Below are 17,739 nucleotides of genomic sequence, written 5' to 3' on the forward strand. Positions count from 1 at the left end.
CCCCCCCCCCCCCCCCCCCGTGCCAGGAGCCCCTCCTGGAAGTCCGGAGTCGCTGCAGGGGCCTCTGCCTTCTCAGCCCATGTCCCTACTGACACCCCGTGTATGTCTTACTTGCTGTCACGCTCTTAGCACTCGTGTTAGTCAGGGTTCTCCAGAGAAACAGAACCAACAGGTGCACAGAGAGGGAGAGACTGTGAGCAGTTGTGCGGGTGGGCAAATCCGGAATCTGCAGGCTGGTCCGACAGGACGAGACCCGGGGAAGAGCTCTGGCTGCCGCCGCTTGAGTCTGGGGGCACGTTCCCCTCCCCTTCGACTGAGAGGCCTCCAACACCCCCTCACCACCCACACCTCCAGTCCCGTTCCCATGTTAGGAAGGGTCATCTGCCTCTGACGAGTCTACTGCTGCAAATGTTGATCTCATAAAAATACCCACCCGGCGCCTGGGGGCTCAGTCGGTCAAGCCTCCAGCTCTTGGTTCCCGCTCAGGTCGTGATCTCAGGGTCGCGGGAGGGAGTCCCACCTCGGGATCCGTGCTCAGCAGGGGTCCCCCTTCCTCTCCCTCTGCCCCTCTGTTCCTCCCCTCCCCCCATGCTCTTGCCCCCCCCAATAAATCAATAAATAATACTTTCCCAGCAACCTGTGACTATTTGACCGACTCTGTGGGCACCCGTAAAATGAACCATCACAGCACGCAGCCCCAGAAACGCTCCCGTAGACAGGCTCTGCTCCTCTGTTTACATAAGAGAACACCCAGGGGAGGCTTGTATCCTCGATGGCTCTCAGAGCCCGAGCTCAGCTGTGACTCGCGACTTGGCTGGCCTTCCATGTCGACCATCCTCCTTCCCCTGTTGGGCCTGTGGGTCCTGGGACCTGGGAGCCACTCTGCTCACTTACGGCTTCTGTCTCCTCCCTGTGTGACCTGGGCCAGCTCTCTGACCCTGCAGGCTTCCTTACCTGAGGAGCAGGAGTGCTGAGTCCGGGCCTGGTGGACCTGTGAGGACCCACGCCTGTGGCATGCCTGGGAGGGCACCTGGGCAGCTTCCTCAGTAAATGTCCGTGAGCCTCTGCCCCTGAGGACCTGCTTCCTCACCAGTGGGGTCTGGGTTTCCTGATCTACTGGCCTGGAGGTGGGTGGGTACCCACGGCAGGATCCTGTCCTTCCTGAATCCCCCCATGTGGACATCCCTCCCACTCCCCATCCTCCCTACCTTCCCTACAACGTTTGCTCGGGGTCATTCCTGCATCTGTGCTCTGCCCTTCACAGCCCCTGGGGCCACCGCCTCAGTGCCTCTCCCACCAGCCCACCTAGGTCCCACCTAGGGCTCCTCAGTGCCGACAGCTGCGGCCCCCCCACCCTACCCCATCCTTGCAGCTCAAACCTTCGACCTGACACCCCCTCACCACTCTCACCTCCAGTCCTGTTCCCTTCATCTGGGTTGGAGGAGCCCGGCCCAAGTGCCCAGTCTCTTTCCATCCTGAACGCTCCCTCGCTCCTATGGTGGACTTCCTCCTCCTCTGTCCTCAGCCCCACTCTGCCCTGTCCTGCCTCCCAGTCCAGGACCTGGCTACCTGCTTCCAGAGCAAATGGAAGCAGCTGGAAGGGACCCCCCCTCCCCAGTGTCTGCACCCACAGATCTGCCCCCTCCCTGAGACTGTCCCCTCTCCCACCCCGTCATCATTTCCCCGCGCTAGGGCCAGCCCATCAACATACTGTGAGTCTTTCCATCTTAACCCCCTCCCCAAGGTCACACCCCCCTATTTCTTTACTCCCCTTTGCAGCAAAACTGCCTCAAAGAGTTCCCCCACCGCTGGGTGGGGACCCCAGGACGAGCTCCCGCGGCTCGCCCGTCCCAGCAGAGCCGGGCTGGCGGGGCCGGGGCGCGGCGGGGGCCCTCGGGGCCGGCCAGGCCGCCAGCTCGGCCACAGCCCGGCCCGGCTCCGCCCTACCTCCTGGCGTCCCGGGGACCCCAAGCCCGCCCCACCTCGGCCCGCGCCCCAGCGGTCGCTCACCCGAGCCAGCGGGGTCCGCCCGGAACCCTGGCCCGGCCGCGGCAGCGGCGGCCCCGGACGGCTTTCCCTGGCGCACCGAGACCCACACGGCCCGGGGCGGTGCAAGGTGGGAAGCGCGAGCTCCGGGAGCTCCCGGCGGAAGTCCGGAGGGGCGCGGCCGAAGCGGGGGAAGGGGCGGGGTCGGATGTAGAGGGGCGGTCCCTGTGGGGGCGTGGCCTGTGGACGGAGGGGCCCACTCGGGGAGGGGCGGGGCCGCTCGGCCGCCAGGGGCGCCGTAGGCGGCAGGAGGCGTGGCGCACCTGCGGCTCGCGGACTGCGCGCGCTCCGAGGGCCAAGCGCCCCCTCGGTCTGGACCCCCTGCCGGCCTCTAGGGGGGCCCCCACATCCCCACGCCGGCCTCCGGACCCTGAAGCTCCTGCTCCGCGGCCCTCGGCCCCCAGTCGTCCCGCCGGATCCCTCACGGGACCCCCACCGCCGCCGGCCTCGCCCGCCGCGCTCCCGCCCGGAAGCCGGACGCCCGCCGCAGTCTGGCGGGTGTCCACGCCGCCATGCCCTCTCTAGGAGACCTGGTGCGCGACTGGCAGCGGGGCGTGCAGGCTGTGGCGCGCGGGGACTGGGGCTGCGCCCTCCGCCTCTTCTCGGGCGACCCCGAGCCGCCCGCCAGGACGTGCTTCAACGTGGGCTGCGTGCACCTGCTGGCCAGGGACCCGGAGGCCGCGCTGCGGGTGAGCCGGGGCCCGACAGCCAGGCACCAGGGTTGGTCGCAGAGACCCCACCCCTTGGGAAGGCTGTTCTCCGACCCTGGGGAACCTTACCGTGCGGTAAAGACCCAGCTGCAGGGGTGAGCCCGGGGTCCCCGTCCTTCTTCCGGATGGTCATCTGGGGATGTTCCCGCAGTGTTCTGCCTCAGTGAACACCGAAGGCAGGGGGGAGCCGTGTGGTCGAGGGACCCCACGCTGAACTCAGTCAGGGCGTGATGGGGGCGGCCTCCCTCGCCGTCTGCTCGAGGTGATGACCATGCGCCAGACTCTGTGGTCACAGGGAAGGACTGGGGTCCTGCTGGCTCAGGTGCTCATCGTGGTAATACCTAGAAATAGGCTGGACGCTGGATCCTGCTTGCGAGGGGCTTGCCTGTCCCCCAAGGTGTAGAGTTTAGAGCAGGGACTTCATCAGACAGCTGTGGCGATGGGAAGGAGATGAGGTCTGTCTTGTTGGTACCCAGACCCCAGATCTAAGTACTCATCTTTTCCCCAAAACAGAACCAAGAGCTCAAGAGTGCACACTGGCGGGCACACACAGCCCCGCTGCTGATAGGGCAGCACAGAACCACCCTCTGCCCTTTAAACACTTTGTGTTCTTTAAAGTGATGCATGTTCCCCAGGTGCATACAAAAATCCAGCAGCACCCTACTCATTCTCTGGTCCCCAAATCGCCAACAGAAAGAACCAGGATCCTGCAGTTTTTGAGACAATCAGTGGCAGCTACCTGGAAAATGACACAAATGAAAAGAGAATTAGATGTAGGAGAGCATCAATGTCGATATCTTGTAAAACTTCACCACGGGAGTTGGGGGGGAGACTGGGCAAAGGGTACGAGGCATCTCCTCTGTCATTTCTTGCATCTGCATATGAATCTACAATTCTTAGTAACAATTTCAGTTTTAAAGTGTTATCCAAGAAAGGGAATATAATCACCAGACACTAGGTAGCTCAATCAATAGTAGATATAAGGCCAATCCATTTATCACTTATTCATAAACTGTGAGTTAACTAGAGAAGGGACAGAGGTGGTGAGCAGGAGAATATGGTATTAAATTCTTTACCCCAAGAGAAGAGGGAGGACTGTCCAAAGTCAATAAAATTAAGTAATAATAGATGGGCACATTAGTTGGAAATATGGAGATTTTTTAAAGCAGATGGAATGGCTATAATTATTAAAACTGTCTCTGAGGAGCAGGGCAGGGTGAGGAGGGGTGTAGGTAGGAAAGCAGTCTGTTGATAGGAACCCTATGTGACCTTGACTTGGCTGCTCTGTGTGGCAGGGTAGCAAACAAATGGGTTTCTCTGGTACTGAGTGCCCCCCCCCACATCAATGTCTCTGTGTGTACCTTCAACCTTAGGTCAATCCCAGTTCTGCAGTAAGCCCCCCATTTGACCAGATTTGTAAGACCATGATGCCCCTCCTATTACCCGTGTTTAACTGATGACTACTGTTCTGGTTAGGAATAGTCAACCTCGTTTGAGTGAAGTTTAGGGAAGAGCTGTACTTTACATACATACTAAGACTTTTGTGTTCTTGTTCTTTCTAATACTTTTTTAAAGATTTTATTTATTTATTTGAGAGAGAGAGCACGAGCAGGGGTGATGAGACAGAGGAAGAGGGAGAAGCAGACTCCCCACTGAGCAGGGAGCCTGATGTGGGACTCGATCCCAGGACGCCAGGATCATGACCTGAGCCGAAGGCAGATGCTTAACCAACTGAGCCACCCAGATGCCCGTCTTTCTGATTTTAATAGATAAGAAGTGTCATTTTGTATGAACTATCAGAAATAGGATTTTAAAAAGACAAAAATCTTGTATAATTCCATGCCCCAGAGGTAACTATTATTAATGTGTTGGAGTGTTCCCTTCTGTTGTTTCCCCTTGTCCTCATGGCAGACAATTGGTTTATGACAGCACCTCGCTGTGCTCTTTGCATTTCGGGAGCTCAGGCTGATTCTGGTTGTGGCACCAAGGAAAACTGAATGGTGATGCAGGTACACAGACATGAGCTCTGGAGGCCCCGACTGGTGCAGGAAACTTCTATCTGCAGGTGGCTGTCCTGGGGTCCAATGGAATTCCTTGGCCCCCTGCCACTGGTCATCTGCCTGGACTGTGTGACACAGGGGTGATAGAATTGCAGACCTTGGCGATCCGTGGGCATTTCTGTCCCCAGGCATTTGACCAAGCAGTGACCAAGGACACCTGCATGGCTGTTGGTTTCTTCCAGCGAGGAGTGGCCAACTTCCAGCTGGAGAGGTGAGCACAGGGATGCCTTGTTTCTCCTCTGATGGCTCCTTTTCTCTGAAAAGTCCATTCTTATGCTCCCCCCTCCCCCTCTCTCCCCATGGGTCACCATGGCCAACCCCCTCTTCTACAACCCTCTCTCCCCCCTTGGTCTCTTGCCAACCCCCTCCTCTACAGCCCCAGGGAAGCCTGGAGAAGATACTGTGCTCATGCTGGAGCGGGACACAGGGCAGAGCTACATGGGGAGACTTCTCTCTATGCCGAGGTTCACAGAGTGCTTTCATGGGCATCCCCTCCTTTGTTCCTCAGCACATTTTTGCTGTAGCAGGGATGGTGTGATTATACCCATTCTGCAGATGTGGAAACCGAGAGTAGGGCTGCAGTAATGGTGTGTCCCGGGACACAGAAGTGGTTGGGGTCCTCAATGCTCACCTGGGCTCTTTGCACTGTCGTCCTTCCCAGAGAAGGAAACATTCTGCAGGACAAGCTCATCTTCCCCCATCTCACCTAGCCCCCAGGACAAGCCCCGCAGATGGCCCCATGCCAAGCAGGCAGACTCTGGGGGCAACCTCCTCCTCACATGGGTCCAGGAGACTGCCTGGGGGAGATAGGGATTCCAGTGGAGGGTCAGGAGCTTCCGGCAGGTCTCTGCAGAGGGAGGCCCGCAGGGAATGGGGGTCTGAGAAGCAGGAGGGAAATGCTCAGGGCACTCTACACAGCCAGGGCTGGAAGAGGGCCTGGGGTGCAGACAGGGGCCCCAGGCAGGGGAGTGAGATTTCCAGAAGTCAGAGCTGTATGAGAGCTGACATCACCTCACACCCCAGGCATGGTGCCCCCTCTACCTCCCACAGCCACGTCTGTATGTCGATCCCTTGACCCATTGGTTGGGACTTGAGTGCCTACCATATGCTAGGACCTGGGTGGCCACCACTGCTCCCTAGCAGGTGTCCCTGGAGATGGGGGCGGGGGAAGGCTGGGGCAGGGCTTGGCCCCTTTCCCTACAGCCACTGAGAACACCCCCCCAACCCCCAACTGCCCACAGGTTCCAGGAGGCCCTGTCCGACTTCCGGCTGGCCCTGGCACAGCTAAGGGATAACGCCACCATTGACTACACGCAGCTGGGCCTGCGGTTCAAGCTGAAGGCCTGGGAGGTGAGCTTGCCCAGACTTGTATGGGGAGCTGGTCTTCAAGAGGTGGGGCCAGCTGGGGGCCCTGGGGGTGCTGTCTGTGGGTGGATGGCCCGGGAGCCCCTTCAGGCCCCGTCCTCTGGGGCCCACTGTCTTGTTACTGTCACAGGTGGGGTCATGTTGACTGATATGCTCCCTCAGGCCTGAGACACCCCGCTACCCCTACTGACCACACTTTCACCCCAAGGAAGCTTAGGGGCAGAAGAAGTGGGAGGCCACCAGGAGAAAGGCAGGGGAGGGTCAGAGTCAGCAGAGAGAGGCAGGTGGGGTCAGAAGGAATACAGCTTGGCTGTGAGCCCCCACCCTAGGCTCTCCGTGTGGCTGACACCAAGGGAGGGCAATCGAGAGGACACCCCCAGCACTCCCGGAAACATGCTGCCTGGAGCCTTCTCCAAGCAGCCTGTGTTGCAATCAACAAATCGTGGGAAAGTCCACAGCCTGGGTGGGTCCCCTGGCTGGGTGGGCTCCACAGCCTCCCCTGGCCCAGGGCACCCAACAGTGCAGGGTGAGGCATGGGGCGTTGGCCTGGCAGTGACCCCCACCCAGCTGTGTAGCAGCATCTCCAGAGGGTGGCCAGCTGGCTCTGGGAGTGTGGGGTCACCTGGCAGGCCATGGGGACGGAGGGCCGCGGGAAGAACGGGTTGGTTTCTCTTGACATAGGGCCGAGCTGGGCAAGCACTTGCTGCCCCTGCAGCCGCCGAGGGGTCAGCGGGCAGCGTCGGCTCCCAGGAGCACGGGGCAACTTCGCTTCTGCCCTCAGCACGTCCCGCTGGCGACAGCCTTAACCCGACCCAACCTGTCCGTCCAACGTCTTTTCACGCGGGGGTGGGCGTGAGGAAGGGGACAGGACAGAGGAAGGGGCTCCTTGGACAGCACCCCAGAGCAGGGCACTGAGCAGGGCGGCACACAGTCGAAGGGCTGCAAAAGGGGTCAGGCCAGATGCAGAATGGGGGTGAGGCAGGCGGAGAGGATGCTCCCAGAGCTCGGCGATCTGCCCCGATGTTCGTAGCAGAGAAGCGCCAGAGCGATGAACCGCTGCAGCTGGGGCGTCTGGAGAGTGAGGCCTGCCCGGCAGAGCCACTGAGCCAGGCAGGCTCCGCTTCAGGCTGGGCACCCAGAAGAGCCCTCAGACGCTGTGCCTGAGGCGCGACGGGGCCAGGGGTGGGGGCGGAGCCAGGAGAGGCGTCAGGGGTGGGGCTGGAGGCGGGGCCAGGAGAGGCGTCAGAGGCGGGGCTAGGAGAGGGCCTGGGGGTGGAGCCAGGAGGGGGGCCAGAGAAGGGACTGGAGGTGGGGCCAGGATGCGGGCCGGGGGCGGAGCTGGAGGCGGGGCCAGGAGATGGGACTGGCGGTGGGTCCAGGAGAGGGGTTGGAGGCGGGGCCAGGAGAGGTGCCAGGGGCGGGACTGGAGGCGGGGCCAGGAGGGGGACGTGGTGCGGGCCTGGGATGGAATCCGGATAGGAGGCAGGGGAGGGGTGGGGAGCAGAGGGGGAGGTTGAGGCCTGAAGGGCTGCTCTGGGGGTGGGACCAGGGATGAGGCCAGAGGAGGGGAGATAAGTGAGGGAGTAGGCTGTCATCTCCCACCTCGCTCCCAGGTGCTCTTCAACGTGGGGGCGGCACAGTGCCGGCTGGGACTCTGGGCTGAGGCCACCCACAGCCTAGAGGAGGCCCTCTCGAAGGGGCCGGAAGGGGCCGACGACCTGCGCGCCGCCCTGGACCAACTGCAGGTGAGGGGGGTGCAGGTGGAGAGCAGGCCGGCCCCACCCCCCGGGCGCTGTTGGGCCCATAGCCCACAGTCCAGGGCCCCCAAGACCAACTCTGTGAGATGAAGAAATTTCTAGAGGGAGGTGGCCGGTGTGCCCTGGTGTGGGGGCTGGGGAAGGACTTCCCAGGGCCTGTGAGAAGTGGGCGGAGGGTCCCTGAGGCCACAGCCCTGGTCAGATGCTCAGGTCTGCGTTGGCCGGACCCCCTCCAGAAACAGGCCCCCCTGCAGCCTCGGCAGGTCCCCAGGGGTGAGGTCTTCCGGCCCCACAGGCGGCACCTGGAGCATCTGGAACCAGTGGATTTCCTAGGCAAGGCCAAGGTAAGGGGGCAGCGGCTCACTTCCTGTGGCCGCGGGGCTCGGGGGGCCAGCAGCAGCCCGCAGGTGCTGAGCTCAGAGGGGCACCTGTTGTTAGAAAGGCTTCCGTAGGTGGGTGGAGAGTGGGCACACAAGGCCACCCCCAAACCGCAGAGTGCCTGAGCTTCCTGGGTCAGGGGCAGTGTCTTCAAGTGGAGTTCACAGATCCTGGGCTCTTGGAACCAGGAGGCAGAACCCACCGGAAACTGGCTGCAGAGGAGGGGGCTCATGACTTTTTGGCGGGGATCCCCAAGGCGGTGCTGTCCCCAACTGCCTCTACCTCAGCCATGCTCTTCTGGCCTCAGCACCTCCCTGTATTTTTCTGTCTCTGTCTCCCTGCATCTCTGCCCCAGAGAGTGAGATCCCAAGGAGGGCCGGGGTAGGCTGGCCTGGGCCACGCAGCATCACCAAAATCCCAGCACATTTGGGAGCAGGGGTGGAATGCAGAGAAGTAACTCCCCTGTGCACAAAGGAAAATTCGCTTGGGTTTCAAGCTGGTGGCCCTTGGGTTAACCCCAGCACCCACCGAGGTCACCGAGGGCCGGCACGCTGTGTGTGACCAGGTACAGGGCTGGTGAGGTCACATGCCCCAAACACCTCATCTTTGCAAACATCTGCTGGCAGGGGCCAGGCAGCTCTGAGCTGCATTAATCTGAATTTAGAGTTTGTTTATCACAGTATGAGACTTCTAAGAAATAAAAATATTTCAGAAGTTGTATTAAAAATAATTTAAAACTGTCAACACAGATGTTTTCCTTTATCAGACATATTTTTCCTACCTTCTAGCCTCCACCCGGCAGATGGGACACTCAGGAGTGTGGGGTGGGCAGCAGGGGCTGGGAGCGGACATCACAGGGCCCCTGACTCTGCTGTCCCCTGCTGTTCCTCACCAGGTGGTAGCCTCTGCCATCCCCGAAGACCAGCACGAGGGCACCCAGCCTCAGCAGCCCCAGGTGGGTGGGTAGCCTTCCAGCCAGCCCAGACTTCTGTGATTTTGCAGGCCTGAGCATTTCAGACCTTTTTACTGTGAAGGGAGGAAAATGCTCTGAACCCTCCCTCGGGGCTCCCCAACCTTGCTCTGATCTGAACTTGGGAGTGGCAGGCCTATTCTGTGTGAGAGTCTTGCCTGGGGTAGCAGCGTGGGAGCAATGCTGGGCCTCCCTGCCCTGACACTCACCCACAGGGATCTGCCTCCTGACAGAGGTCATTCTGTACCCATAGGTTCGGGATGCCGATGGTGAAGGCAGACCTGGAGCCGCCCCACGGTAGGAAGGAGTGGGTCTCCCCTCTGCATGCTGGTTTCTCCTCTTGGGGCAGAGGCCCTGGTGTGAGGCCTGGATTGCAGCCCCTGAGGCCAGGGAAGAGGTGTCTAGCCTCTCTCAGCCCTGCCCATGCCCCCTTTGTCCAGATGCCCAGGGCTTACACTGTCCTGAGCCCATCCTGCTCGTGAGGAAGAGCCCTGTGTCCCCTTCTCATAGAAGCAGCACCCAAGCCTCAGTGGGCACCAGAGGGGAGTTGAGACTTCAGGTCGCCATGACTCCAAGTAGCACCGAGGCTCGGAGCCGAGGTGCCCAAGGAGGGAGCTGGCTGGGTTGTGGGCTGACGTAATTACTCCTCTGGCATTGCCAGACTGGACCTCACAGGCGGGGCCGTCCCAACTTGGGAGAGGGGTGCTGCTCAATGTTGCACGGGGTGTAGGGACATAGAGCAGTTCCCCGCCCGGGGCCGTGCTCTATGCTGCCCCTCTTCTCCACACTTGGGGTTCCTCTCAGGCTGTGTCGGGGGGGAACAAGTTGGGCAAGTCCTGGGTATGAGGGCTCCCCCCCGCCCCCCAGGGCTGGAGACTCAGGCCCCTGCAGAACTGCCACCCCCTGTGGTCCCAGGATGCCCCTTGAGGCAGAAACAGAGGTTGGCTCCGGACAGGTGCTGCAGGTCATCTACGATGAGCAGGTGAGTGAGCCCGGGCCCAGGTCGGCGGCGGGGTGGGGGACAGGGGCCACAGTGCTGGGAGGACACCCCCACCAGGCTGAGCATGGGGACCAGCAGCCACAGCCAGGCACTGTGAGGGCCTCAGGGCAGGGCAGGTGGCCTCATCGGCTTCCTCTGTCAGGGCAGAGACAGGGCTGGACGCCAGGGTTGGGGAGCTTGCTGATGCTCACGGGTGCATAGACTGGAGTCCGGTGGTCCTTCCCCCGCCGCTGGCCTGCAGCCTGGGCTTCTGTACCATTCATCCACCTAGCCTTCCTTCCTGGACACAGGCTTCTCCTAGGCAGGGACCCCCGGGAGGGTGTGGCTGGCCACCGCCCAGGGCCAGCGCCGGAGAGGGGTTGCGCATGCGCAGAGAAGGTGGTTGAACTTAACATGCAGTTTATCCAAGGACTCGATAAGAAAACAGACGGTCCCTCCCCTTTCACTGATGTTCCATTAACTCAAGGTGAACAGACCTGTGCCCTGAAAAGCAGTTGTTCTCTGTCATGACTGAGCTTCATTAAATCTCCGCAGGTTAAGGCTGCCTTTACTAGGTTCGTACATTGGGGGTTTAGGTCCTTGACCCTCCTGATGTAATAGCAAACAGCTTCTGAAGGGCTTTAACCAGCTGGAAAATCTGATACAGTCCAAACACTTCATTTATAGTCAAACTTCCAGACCCCCCCCTTGAAGCCAGAATCTGATTCAGGATGGTCTGGACCCCAGGGCCCCTCTGGGAGGTTCCGCTGCCCCTCTAGCACCTCCTACATGGGGTGAAGTCCAGCTGGCCCCTGGCCTGGGTCCTCAGCCTCCAGGGTCACCGGGGACCCCCAGCTGGAGCTCCCGTCTCATAGTGCTTGGTGGTGGCGGTGGGGGGCATGACAGATTCTTCCCCACCGATGTAAGGCAGGCTGTGTGTGGTCTCCAGGCCCCTAGGGACCTGGTTCATGCCCTGAATACACCCTCACATGGGTTGTATTTATGGCTTCCTGCTGATCAGCTGGCTCCCCGGCCATAAACCTCACCACTGGGTCTGCTGCGACAAACCCCAGGCCAGGGAAAGCTGCCCCATCCTTAGGGCCCCCCTCCCTGGCCCCTGCTCCCAGCTGTGGCTTTTCCTGCAGAGGCCCCGTGTGGAGCAAGTTGGCAAACAGGTTCCTCCAGGTAAGGACATCCTGAGCTGCAGGTGGTGGGCAGAGGCTCGTGGTGGTGGAAGTCCTGGGCAGGCGTCTGGGGGTACTGGGAGCGGCCTCTTTGCCCCCGAGGGAGGCGGCTGGCTGCCTTGGGCCTCCCAGCGGGCGTGTGGTACCAACAGCTACTCTACCCCAAAATGTCCCAGTTTGGGGGTGGTGGCCATCTGAGTCCCTGCTCTGTCACCCTCCACAGGGCCGCTGGTGGCAGGGGCGCCGGACCCCAGCCCTTTGGAGGATCCCTCGGGTGCTGGGGTAAGAGGCACTGTCCTGTATGTCACCCCCACTCTTCCGGGATTGGGGGCCCTGAGGCCAGGCCCTGGGGACCCCAGCTGATAAAGCCTTCCAAGCCTGGAGCCCCAGCCCCTCCCCCGCTCTTTGCTCAAAGGCCACCCCAGCCGGGCCCTGGGCATGCAGATGTGGGGCTTCATGACTGACCACTGCCTTTCTGCCCTGACCCAGGGAGTGGCCGTGGGGGACCCTGCGTCCTCAGTGACCATCACAGTGCAGTGTGCCTTCACCCTGGCCCTGAAGGTCCCTAGAGGAGCTGACCTGTCCAGCCTGCGGAGCCTGCTGAGCCAAGCCCTGCCTCGCCAGGCCCAGCGTGGGCAGCTCAGGTGAGCGGGTGGGAGGTGGGGCAGGACTGCAGAGGTCAGAGGGCAGCGCCCCACCAGAAGCACCCCCTGCCCCCTCGATGCCACTCTGGGGAGTCTCTTTGCAGTTACCGAGACCCCAGCAACAAGGGGCGCTGGGTCCCCCTCTCCGGGGAGGAGGCACTGCAGAGGGCCTGGCGGGACGCGGCGGCCAGCCTGGGGGTCCTGCAGCTCCAGTGCCAGGTGAGCCTCAGGATTGCGTGGGTGTGGGTCTCAGCGTGGGGCACGGGGGACCCTGGGGCCCTTCTCCAGCCCTGCAGCCCCCCTTCCCGCCGTAGGGAGCAGGTGGCCGACCTGCCCTCTGCCAGGTGGTGGCCCAGCACAGCTACTCTGCCCGGGGGCCCGAGGACCTGGCCTTGCAGCGGGGGGATGTTGTGGACGTCCTGTGTGAAGGTCAGTGGGCCGCTGGGGCACGAGGGGCTTCTGTGAGCGGACCTTGCTTGGTGTGCTCTGAGGAACCCTGACTCCCCTTGCATGCAGTGGACCAGGCATGGCTGGAGGGTCACTGTGATGGCCGCATCGGCATTTTCCCCAAGTGCTTTGTGGTCCCAGCTGGACAGTACATGTGAGGAGCCCGACACCCCCACCCGGAGCCCCGCCCAGCCCAAACCCAGTGAAGAAATCAGCCCTAAGACGTCCTGTGGCAAGGAGGATGTTAATAAAGAAGTCTTCCCCCCGCAAAGGTGTGGTCTGTATTCTGGGCTTGTCCACTTGGAGGGCCTGGCGAAGGCCTCGAGGGTGGGGGTGGGCCTGCCACTCCAGGAGAAGCCCGGAGCCCGACACCAGGGGTCCAGCTGGGCCTCTGCCCAGCCTCCTCCTAGAGACCCCCAGGGCCCCACTGCCAGCGTCTCCCAGGGGGCCATAGCCCCTCTTGCCTGGGCGGTCACTCCCACCTCCAGGCTGGACCGGGCCCCACGTCCCACGCACCTAGGTCACACAGCCCTGGAGTGCTGCAGGGCCCAAGTCACCCGCCCCCCTGGGAAGCCTGGTGGAGAAGGGGACCCAGGGGGGCCGGGATGGGGAGAGCCACCCCGAGGGCCGAGTGGGGCCATCTGCCCACGGGGCCAGAGCCCTCAGGACAGGGAGCCCCGACAGGGCTCAGGAGCTCAGGAAGGCTCTGGCCGGAGCAGCCGTCCAGCCTGGGGCAGCCCAGCTTAGCCCTGGGGCCATAGGAGGTGGACTGCCACAGCCCCAAGAGTAGCCAGGAGAGTCAGCACCGCAAAGACGACTCCAGCCTCCCAGATGCCGTAGCTCTCCGCCCGCCATCGGGCGGGCACCTCGGCCGGGATCACGCCGGTCAGGTTCAGCATGTAGCCCAGCGTCCAGCCAATATCGGTGCCACCGGCCTGTGGGACACGCAGCCTGGTCAGGGCTGTGGGCAGCTGCTGCGGAGCCCGTGACCCCCCCTTGCCCCGGGCCAGATGGCCAGGCCCTGGGAAGTGGTCACCTGCTTGTGAAACTCGATGTCGGGCCAGGTCTCCTCCCTGAACCCGTAGCCCTCGAGCAGCAGTGTGAGTATATACAGGCCCGAAGCACAGTGGTCCCGCAGCCAGCGGTCCTGCCCTGGCGAGCTCGCCTCCACCTGGGGGCCGGGAGGTGAGGAGCCAGGTGACGCCCCCTCTCCCGGCCCACCGGAGGCTGCTCCCACCCACGGATGAGGCCCTAGGCCTCCTGCCTGGAGCGGGATGGCCAAGGGGCTGTCTTCCCTTCCCTCGGCAGCCCCCCACTTAGGGGGCCCTGCTGGCCACACGGCCCAGGATGCAGGCCCCCTAAGTGCCTGCTTGCTGCAGCCCAGAGAGCTGGGGAGGCTCTGGTGGGGACAGGTGGCCCCAGGATCCACATACCTGCTTCCAGGGTCTCCGGCAGAACTCCCAGACAGTGGCGTTGACGGTGGTCAGCGGCTGCTTGGAGGTGAGGTTCAGGAAGTGGAAGGTGTAGTAGAAGTTGGAGAAGGCCTGGGGCGGGGAAGTAAGATGGGCGTGCCTGCACTGGGGCAATGCCCAGGTGGGCCCGGATCAGAGTAGCCCCAGCACGGACCAGGCAAAGTCCCCCCACACACACACGGGGACCCAGAGTCCCCAAGACCCCACCTGTCCAGGGCTCATCCGGGGCCCACCTGGCATCAGGCCCTTGGGGCTCCAGGAGGAGGCTGGGCCCCTGGGGAGGACAGTGTAGAGTGCTCACATAGAACCGGCCCCGCACGGGGGGCTGGTAGACCCCATCGAAGGCACAGTGTTCTCGGCCCTCGCAGCTGGAGAAGTTGAAGAGGCCCCGGATGGCGGAGACGCAGGCCCCAGGGTTCCCTGTTCCTTCCACCGTGAGGTGCCAGGCCAGGTCTGGAGGGGGTGTGGTGTGGACACAGGGTGACTCATACAGGGTGGCCGGGGACAGCGTGGCCCAGTAGCCACTGTGGTAGCATGGGTGGCGGACCAGGGGCCCGGGGCTGCTCTGCAAGAGGACAGGGAGGTGGCCTTGAGCCCAGCAGAGGGCCACAGGCCATCCCATTTCACCCGGGCCTCCTCTGGGGGCAAGCCAACCTCCACCAGCCGAGCCAGGAGTCTGGTCAGCATCTGGTCACGCCCGAAACAGAGGTAGCTGTGGGTGTAGACCCTGTGCTCAGAGCCGTAGAGGCGGAAGGTGGCCTGAGTGCTCTTGTCCAGTATGGGGCCTCCAGGCACAAAGGTGATCTGGGTGGAGGCTCCACCCATGTCCAGGGCACCCACCAGGGTCCCCTCCGGAGGCCGGATCCATTCTCCAGAGAAGGAGTACTGAGGACAGACAGGCGGCACTGAGTCCTGGAACCAGCCACATGGACCCACAGCCCCCGGTCATCCAACCCCCACCCAGGGGCTGCCTGTGGCACCTTGATCAGCATGCCCAGGACGTAGTTGATGGTAATCCAACCTAAGGCACCTTCAGCCTGCCCAGCCAGGAGCTCAGCACCCCAAAAGTCCAGGGGGGCCTGGCCCAGGACCCGGCTGACTGCCGCAAAGATGTCTCCTGCCTGAGAGCTGTTCTTCTGGCTGGGCAGAAAGGACCAGCAGCCAAAGCTGGTGGGAAACCCACAGCCACCCTACCCTGCCCACCTGCCCAAGGCGTCCATGCCGCGGTTCTCACGGCTGCTCCTCGCAGATGTGCCCCAAGCCCCAAGCCAGCCCACCTCACCTGAGCAGCCTCATGCCAGCCGTGGCCCCCAGGAACATGGGCGTTTCCTGATGTCGTGCCTCCGGGACCAGGGCCAGTGCCTCCTCCAGGCAGCCCTGCAGGCTCTCACCAGCCTGTGCAGGATTGGAGGCATAGGAGGAGATTCCAGGCCCTGAAACAGAGCACCCAGGACAAAGCTCCAGGCCCGAAGGCTGGTGGGGCTTGGATAGTGTCGCCCCAGGAAATATGTCCACGTCCTCACCACTGGGACCTTTGCGTGGGATCTTATTTGGAAAAAGGTTCTCTGCAGATGTAATTAAGGTAAGGATCTTAAGATGAGATCATCCTGGATTCCCGGGGCGGGCCCTACGTTTGATGGCCCATTTCCTTTAAGGGAGAAGAGAGGAGGGGTTGAGACACAGGAGGAGGAAGGCTACGTGACGTTGGAGGAAGAGGTTCGACTGATGGGACCACAAGCCCGGGAAGGCCGGGAGCCTCCGGAAGATGGAAGAGGCAGGCGGGACCCGGCAGGCGCTGTACCAGTTCTCTGCAGACGAACCTGGGCCCTGGGCCAATGCCACACTGGTCGGCTGTGCCACCTTGCGTCATTCATTCAACCTCTCTGAGCCACTTTTCCTTTAGGACCATTTGCTGATTTGCTAAAGGAAATCCCACCTCGCCCCCGCTGCGCCACCCCCCAAACCTCCACCCAGCCAGGGATCCCACCCCGACAGCCGTCCACGGCGGTCGCGCCGCCCACGTTGGCACACTGACCTTTCACCTGGCAGGCCAGGGCCTGGCTGACCACACCTGTGTTATTTTCCTTGTCTGCTGGCCACCGGTACACAAAGAGGGACGTGTGGGAAGACCCGGCGTCAAACACGATCCCAAACTGAGAGTGACAGCAGGGTCAGGAGGACGGGGGCCAGCACATCATCAGCCCGGCCCCCCCCCCCGCCCCCCGGCTAGGGTCCGGGGGCCTACCTTGGTGTCTGCAGGCAGGAGGACACTGGTGGCCTCCACCAGGAGGAGAATGAGCGTGGTGAGGCCTGAGGCCGCTGCGGCCCCTAGCAGGGCCGTTAGGACCCGCTTCTTCCAGGTCAGCCCCATGAGGGCAGGGCAGGGCTGGCAGCTGCAGGGGGGCAGCGGTGGGCACCCAGACTCCCTTTGCTGCAGACACTGCCGCCCTGGAGAGTCACCCCATCCTCCCTGGGGCTCAGCACACCCTGGCTGGGTCAGTGGGCAGGGCCACAGACCATGCCATGGGAGCCAGACCTGCCCAGGGTGTTGTGGGCATCGGAGGGGCCCGTGGGGCCAGGGCCCAGGAGGGCTCGTCTGGCAACAGCACTAGCCCGAGACGCACAGTGCTGACGGCGACGGGTCCAGAAGAGCCCCACCCTCATGCCGCGTCGGGGACCAGCTGTGCCCCACCATGCTATCCAGGCAGCCCTGCTCCCCCTACCCTCCCAGGAAAAGGAGCCCCAGCCCTGCAGGTCAGCTCCAGGCTGAGGTCGGGGGACCCAGGACCCTACCTCTGCTGCCGGCCTGCCTCCTCTCTGCAGCCCCCACCCCAGGCCTCTCCCAGGGCCGTGTTTCCTCTCCGGGAGCCCTGAGGTCAGGCCCGAGCCAGGTGGGGACAGGTGACCAGCTGGGTATCTAGTTCCTGCCAGGCAGCCTCACGTGCACTCTAATGAGTGAGGTCAGCAGGGCCCCGAGAAGCACGTTTTCTTGACGAAAGGACCTTGAGGTCAGGCAGTTCTTAACAAAGACGTTGGTTTCTATTTGAAAACCCAACCTCTGGTTTCTCTAATCTGATTTTGAAACTTTTCGTTGGCTCCAGACAGCCCCTGGGCATCTGGCCGAGGCTGAGCCAGGAATGCAATTTGCACAGGGCCCAGGTGCCCAGCTCAGTGGCCTCGGCCCCTGCAGGGCCTGCTCCAGGCCCCAAACACCCCCGAACCAGGCCGTGCACAGAGCACCGTCAGGAGTCTCGGCCCGGCTGGCGCCACTGCCCAAAGGAGACTGCTCTCTGCGATTCCTGTGATTTTGTATTGCACCGTGAACCTCACAAAAATGCAAACAAATGCAGGCAATTTCCCACTGAGTGATGACATAACTATCCCGCGGGGGGCATAGGACAGGCTGTACCCAGAGGACTGGGGACCTGTTTGAGCCAGTCAGTCCAGGCCCACAGGGGACCCAGCCTGTGCCCCCAACCAGCACCCAGGTCACAGGCAGGGCCCAGGGACACTGGAACCCCACCTCACAACCCCACCTCCAAGCAATATAGCATTCTGAGATCCCCCATCCTGGGCCCCCAGTGGGTGGGCAAAAAGGATGGGCAGACTCTCCCACGGTCAGAACACCCCCTCCAGAACTGGTCAGCACCCCCGAGACCAGGACAGCCCCTCAAGACCAGGACACCACCCCCCAGACCAGGACAGCCCCCCTTAGACCAGGACAGCA

The 17,739-nt window shown here is 62.4% G+C and overlaps 2 protein-coding genes across 3 annotated transcripts; one reads left to right on the top strand and one right to left on the bottom strand.

Moving 5' to 3' along the window:
- Positions 1 to 2,243: 2,243 nt before the first annotated feature.
- NOXA1 (NADPH oxidase activator 1) lies at positions 2,244 to 13,091 on the top strand. Its single transcript, XM_021691004.1, has 14 exons — positions 2,244 to 2,735; positions 4,945 to 5,027; positions 6,058 to 6,166; positions 7,795 to 7,926; positions 8,175 to 8,282; positions 9,212 to 9,271; positions 9,540 to 9,583; positions 10,154 to 10,268; positions 11,411 to 11,450; positions 11,673 to 11,731; positions 11,939 to 12,093; positions 12,198 to 12,312; positions 12,408 to 12,522; positions 12,610 to 13,091. Exons 1-14 carry the CDS (start codon positions 2,559 to 2,561, stop codon positions 12,696 to 12,698), a joined length of 1,401 nt encoding a protein of 466 aa, XP_021546679.1. The 5' UTR covers positions 2,244 to 2,558; the 3' UTR covers positions 12,699 to 13,091.
- On the bottom strand, positions 13,087 to 16,653 carry ENTPD8 (ectonucleoside triphosphate diphosphohydrolase 8). 2 transcript variants are annotated; one of them, XM_044920510.1, is made up of 9 exons: positions 16,258 to 16,653; positions 16,048 to 16,165; positions 15,295 to 15,445; positions 14,993 to 15,152; positions 14,667 to 14,897; positions 14,314 to 14,577; positions 13,974 to 14,084; positions 13,577 to 13,711; positions 13,087 to 13,475 (listed from the first exon to the last, which is right to left on the bottom strand). In XM_044920510.1, the coding sequence occupies exons 1-9, from the start codon at positions 16,381 to 16,383 to the stop codon at positions 13,284 to 13,286; spliced, it is 1,488 nt and encodes a 495-aa protein (XP_044776445.1). In that variant the 5' UTR covers positions 16,384 to 16,653; the 3' UTR covers positions 13,087 to 13,283. The 2 variants fall into 2 exon arrangements, with proteins under 2 accessions (XP_044776445.1, XP_044776446.1); XM_044920511.1 differs by lacking the exon at positions 13,974 to 14,084.
- Between the last annotated feature and the right edge of the window lie 1,086 nt (positions 16,654 to 17,739).

This window comes from Neomonachus schauinslandi, chromosome 13 (genome assembly GCF_002201575.2).
Source record: "Neomonachus schauinslandi chromosome 13, ASM220157v2, whole genome shotgun sequence".
Taxonomy (NCBI): domain Eukaryota; kingdom Metazoa; phylum Chordata; class Mammalia; order Carnivora; family Phocidae; genus Neomonachus; species Neomonachus schauinslandi.